At 53.4% G+C, this 6,000-nt stretch overlaps 1 protein-coding gene across 2 annotated transcripts in view; it reads left to right on the top strand.

Annotated features, from left to right (window-relative positions):
• The first annotated feature begins 4,121 nt into the window (after positions 1-4,121).
• The window catches only part of CRTC3 (CREB regulated transcription coactivator 3), a 94,693-nt gene continuing 92,814 nt past the window's right edge, over positions 4,122-6,000 (top strand). The window contains exon 1 of one of the 2 annotated variants that reach the window (XM_048220647.2): positions 4,122-4,352. In XM_048220647.2, coding sequence (XP_048076604.1) covers positions 4,221-4,352 — 132 coding nt within the window. In that variant the 5' untranslated portion in view covers positions 4,122-4,220. The remainder of the gene's footprint in view (positions 4,353-6,000) is intronic. The other variant, XM_048220646.2, reaches the window with a different exon arrangement.

Raw genomic sequence — 6,000 nt, 5'->3', positions numbered from 1 at the left:
TCGGTTAAGTCTGCCTTTGGCTCAGGTCATGATCTCAGGGCCCTGGGATGGAGCCCAAGGTCAGGCTCCTTGCTCAGCACTCAGCACGGTGTCTGCTTCTCCTTCCCCCTCTGCACCCCCCTCGTTTGCTTTCTCTCTCTCAAATAAATAAATAAAACTTTTTTAAAAATAAGAGGATTTTCCAGAACTGAAGGATACAAGTGTCCAGTTTCTACACACATATCAGTGCCCAGCACAATGGACGACAACAGAAGCCCCACACCAAGGCATATCATCGTAAAACATCAGAACATTACGCCTTTAGAGAATGGGGGTGACAAAACAAAAATAAACAATAAGGGCCCTCAAAAACCGGGTCATCCACAAAGGAAACAGAATGTGAATGGCCTTCTCAATAGCAACGTGAGAAATAGAAGTGAGAAAACAGTGAAGCAATGTGCTCACAGATCTAAGTGAACAGGATTTCCAATGAAGACTATTCTTAGCCAAACTATCAATCAAATATGAGGGTAAAATAAACACACACGCGCATGCGCGCGCGCACACACACACACACACACACACACACACACAGTTGCAAGGATTTTATGTTTTATGTACTCTTTTTTTTCCTCAGGAAATGAGTGGAGAATGTTCTCTACTACAGTGAAGGAGTGTGTGAACCGCAAGCACAGCCGGGGATGCAGGAAGCAGGTTAGAGGACAGGGGATGAAGGGACCCCTTAGGACAATGGTGGGGACAGCAGTCGGCCCACAGAGCGACCTGTCCAGGTGGAACAAGAAGTCAAAGGGCTCTAGGAGAGAAGGTCCCCCCAGACTGACCCTTCACAGATGCAGTCATGTCTTCTATTGGAGAGTTGGGGAAAGGATTTGTAATGGGTTGAGAGAAATCTAAGCAAATAAAAATCAGAAGCAGTAATTAACTCCCTCCCGCCACACCTGCAACTGTACAAAAATGGAACTCTAGTAGGCTATGTAAGCACTTACTACTGGCTTACCAAAAGCTATCATATAATGACACTGAAAGAATGGGAGCAGGGAAGATCGTACTTTTTTTTTTTTAAAGATTTTATTTATTTATTCGACAGAGATAGAGACAGCCAGTGAGAGAGGGAACACAAGTAGGGGGAGTGGGAGAGGAAGAAGCAGGTTCACAGCAGAGGAGCCTGATGTGGGGCTCGATCCCATAACGCCGGGATCACGCCCTGAGCCGAAGGCAGACGCTTAACCGCTGTGCCACCCAGGCGCCCCAAGATCGTACTTTTGTTGAGAATACAGAATAGCCAGCGCGTCCTTTTCCCTCATAGAAAATGAATAGTCCATATCTAAAACTGAAAAAAAAATCAGAAAACAGCAGGACAAGCTTACTTATAGAGGGAAATGGGAATTACTTCTTTTAAAATGATAGGCTTTGGGGGCGCCTGGGTGGCTCAGCCGTTGGGCGTCTGCCTTCGGCTCAGGGTGTGATCCCGGGGCCCTGGGATCGAGCCCCACATCAGGCTCCTCTGCTGGGAGCCTTCTTCCTCTCCTACTCCCCTGCTTGTGTTCCCTCTCTCGCTGGCTGTCTCTCTCTCTGTCAAATAAATGAATAAAATCTTTAAATAAAATAAAATAAAATAAAATGATAGGCTTTGGGGCGCCTGGGTGGCTCAGTCTTTGAGCATCTGCCTTCAGCTCAGGTTATGATCCACAGTCCTGGGATGGAGCCCAGTATCAGGCTCTCTGCTCGGTGGGGAGCCTGCTTCTCCCTCTCCCACTCCCACTGCTTGTGTTCCCTCTCTGTCTCTCTGTCAAATAAATAAATAAATAAATAAATAAATAAATAAAATCTTTAAAAAAATAAAATTATAGGCCTTGTAAAACTATTGTTAAATACCTCACGTGTATTTATTTGATTAAAAAATTGAAAATGATCATGCTAGGGGTGCCTGGGTGGCTCAGTCGTTAAGCGTCTGCCTTTGGCTCAGGGCGTGATCCCGGCGTTCTGGGATCGAGCCCCACGTCAGGCTCCTCTGCTGGGAGCCCGCTTCTTCCTCTCCCACTCCCCCTGCTTGTGTTCCCTCTCTCACTGGCTGTCTCTGTCTGTCAAATGAATAAGTAAAATCTTTAAAAAAAAAAAAAAAAGAAAAAAAAAAAGAAAATGATCAGGCTAACCAAAACAAGAGTAGAAATGGAATGAATATCTTCCAAATCAGATCTGGGAAATGTGGAAATAAAAACCAGTCATTCAACGCAATCAAAGGCAGGCATGGTAGATAAACGCATTGGTGAGTTGCTGGATGAATATGGTGGAGTTAGCTCATTCCCCATTCCTGGGTCCTCCTGGGCCTTCCTGTATTTCAGGAGGTAGGAGTCTGGACGCAATTTTGGCTCTTCCAATCATATTTTCTCTTACTTGATTTGTAAGGTGGAAATGAAGCAGAGGCTGGGTGTGTGCTATTTCTGTGGGTGAGGACTGCTGTGGAGGTGTCTGATTTCTCTGTGGTGGCTTCTTATCATGACACTAGCCATATGGTTCAGGAGCTGGCAAGTGTAGTGACAGCTTTCCAATTCAGTAAGTGGCTTCCAGATTTCAGAAGGGACAGTGGCTTTTTTTGGTGGCCTGGTTCTGCAGCATGCCTCTCACAGTCACTCCTGAAGGTCCAACCTAGAATCGGCTTCTTCCACCCTCCAGAGAAGCTCTTTAGCCATTTTATACCCTATAATAAATCCTTTTGTACTTAAACTATCTAGAATGAATTCTGTTCTCTGAAACTGAACCCAGATGATAGAACAGGAATGCAGAAAATAAAATATAAAGTATGGTAAATACCACAAAATAAAACAGAAAAATGCAATTATAATGAGAATCAATCCAATTATAATTAATAAAACAAGCTAAACTCCAGCTAGTAGAGATATATTCTCATATTAAAATTTCTAAAAAATCCAGCTATATGCTATGAGACACGGGAAAAACAATGAAATACTACACAGTAGTTAATCATAAACACAAATGAATCTCCAAAACATAATAGGAAATGAGAAAAGTTGCAAAAGATTATTCAGCATGATGTCATTTTTGTAAAATTGAAAAACAAAAATTGGTATCCTATACGTTGGCAGATCCATACATCATATATAATAACACCATAAAAACATGAGTACGAATGATATACATCAACTTGAGCCCAGTGACGAGGGAGGAAGGAGAAAGAATTAGGGTGAGGCTTTAGTTAGATCTAATGTTATATTTCGTTAATAAATACCAAGTAAATGAAGCAAAATGTTTTATGTTTAGTCTTGAGTGGGGGGCGTGGGGGGCGTCACTGTAATTTTCTGGATTCGTCCGCCTGGCTCCGGCGTTGCCTAGTGGACAAAACACAGCCCCACTCTCGGCGAGGTCCAGGCGCCGTCGTGGGAGAGCAGCTTCTGGGCTGCAGAAGTGGGGGCACAGCGGGGAGACTGGCCCCCCGCCTTAGCCGGGCCCTCCCGGGGGGACTCGGAAAAAACCTGGAAGAGGGGCCGGGGCTGAGGAGCGAAGAGCCCGCAGCAGGGCGGGGATGGCGGCTCCAGGGTGTGCACATCACGAGGTGGTTTTAAAAACCCAGCTGTAGATTTGATAGCTCCGGCTGCGCGCGGCCGGGCGGACCGCGAGCGGAGCCCACCGAGGGCGGCGCGGGCCGGCAGCGGGCCCGGCGGCGGGAGGGAAGGCGCAGGTTTCGGGCGCCTAGTCGTCTCCCCCGGGGGCAAAGCGGCGGCCCGGGAAAGGAGAGGCACGAGGCGGCGGCCAGAAGCCGGTTCGAAAGTCGTGACGCGAGCCGCGCGGCCAGGATGCCCCCCGGCGCTGAAGCCCGTCAGTCACACAGCTGCTCCCGCCCATCGGAACCGGCGTGCTCGGCTGACGCGGCTCGCAGCGAGTGTCCGCGCCCCGCGCGCCCGGGCCCGGCCCGCAGCGCCGGCGGCAGCTCTCGGGCCTCCAGCGCGGGGCCGGGCGGCGGGGCCGGGGCCGGGCGGCGAGCGGCGGGCGGGCCGCGCCGAGGGCGGGGCCGGCCGCGCGGGGGCGGACCTCGGCGCGCTCCCGGCCGCTCGCTGGCTGTGGGGCCGCGGCGGCTCCTCTGCCGGGTCGCGCCGGAGGACGGGCCTTCGGGCGGCGGCTCGAGCGGCCTGCGGACGGACGCGCGGGCCGACGCGCAGGCCCCGCGCCCGCCGTGTCCCCCTCCCGCCGGGCCGGGCTGCGCCATGGCCGCCTCGCCGGGCTCGGGCAGCGCCAACCCGCGGAAGTTCAGTGAGAAGATCGCGCTGCACACGCAGCGGCAGGCCGAGGAGACGCGGGCCTTCGAGCAGCTCATGACCGACCTCACCCTGTCGCGGGTGAGCGGCCGGGGCCGGGGCGCGCGCGGGCGGGGGTGGCCCCAGCGGCGGGCGAGAGCCGGCGGGGCCGAGGCGGTGGCGGCGGCAGCGGCTGGGCCGGGCCGGGCGGGGGCCGCGCGGGGGAGCGGGCGCCGGGACCGGGCCGGCGCGGCCGTGGCCTCGGCGCTTCCCCGCCGGTCAGCCCGCGGCGCAGCCCGCGGAGGCGGGAGGGTCGCGGGGCCGGGAGCGCGGGGAGAGGGAAGGGGCCGGGCCGGCGCGGCGGGCGGCGGCGCGAGGGCGGCCTGAGGGGGAGGGCGAACGGAGCCCCGGGAGGAAATCACAAACAGCTCGGAGGCGGGCGGTGCGGCTTCTCGTGGCTCCGCACATCCTCCGCCAGCCGGCCCTTCTGGACCGCGGGGCGAGGAGGGCCGCGGGGCCTGGGGGGAGCCCTGTGCACCGTGAGTCCGGGGCCGGCGCGGGCCGAGGGGGGCTCGGGGGCACCGGGAAGTCATTGCTTGCCGAGTGGGGCTTTCCTCTCTCCGCGGAGGTGCCTTCTCGGCCCGCTTTACTGTGCTCAGCCCGGAGATTTAACGAGAACTGGCAAGGTGCACGGCGTCGCTGGTGACGGAGGAGGGTCCAGGAGCAATGAGTAAGGCGCGGGCCGGGACAAACACCCGGAGGTTGGGAAACTGTTGAGTGAGGCAGTGGAGGATGGAGAGCCAAGAGGAGTGTCCGCGCAGGGCTGCAGGGAGGAGGGTCAGCGCGAGCGGGCCAGGCCTTGAGGCTCCCGACTGCTGACCTTGAAGGACCATCGCGAACCCGGGGGGGAGGATATGCAGATGCTGGGCAGGGGGCAGGCTTGAAGAGCGGAGAGCAGTGTTGTACTCTGAGGGTCCCCGCTCACTCAGCTGCAGACACGGTATTTTTTTTTTTTTTTTTTTTTTTTTTTGGCCAAGTACAATGTTTGGGAAACTTTTCGAATCTGTTGCCAGAAGTTTTTAATTGGGAGATTTTCATATAAAACCTTTCTTCTTTCTCTCTCTTTCTTTCCTTCCTTCCTTTCCAACCGCCCTTCTTCCCTCCCCCGTCTCTCCCCTCCTTTTCTTCGTTTCCTATCTGTGTGTGTATATATATATTTAAAATTGGGAGACCCGGTAGCAGTCATCCTGAATTCCCATACGACAGCTTTTGGCTGGAGCTGGGTGGTGGTTGCCCCCTCAGCTGGAGTGTGGATTCACACCACACCCTGTCATGAGCTCCCACACCGAAGCTAGGTGTCATTTGCCATTTATCATATTTTTGATGTTTTCTTTTAATGAAGTAAACGGGACATGAAATATTTCATATATACTTTATTTTTATGCTAAGAAAAAAAGCATAGATAAAGAAGGCTGAGGATTTCTTTCTCTCTCTTTTTTAAAGATTTTATTTATTTACTTGAGAGAGAAAGAGGGAGAGCACAGAGGGAGAAGCAGACTCCCCGCTCAGTAGAGAGCCTGATGTGGGGCTCCATCCCAGGACCCGGAGATCATGACCTGAGGCGAAGGCACATGTTTAACTGACTGAGCCACCCAGGCGCCCCAAGGCTGAGGATTTCAATAAATTTTTTTCCTCATGCCCTGAATAGCTTCACTCATTTATTTAACTGCCTGGTGTCCACGGACATACA

Source organism: Ursus arctos, unplaced genomic scaffold (assembly GCF_023065955.2).
Source record: "Ursus arctos isolate Adak ecotype North America unplaced genomic scaffold, UrsArc2.0 scaffold_28, whole genome shotgun sequence".
Classification (NCBI taxonomy): domain Eukaryota; kingdom Metazoa; phylum Chordata; class Mammalia; order Carnivora; family Ursidae; genus Ursus; species Ursus arctos.
The sequence above is the reverse complement of the archived record's forward strand: the minus strand, read 5'-3'. Positions and strand labels throughout refer to the sequence as shown.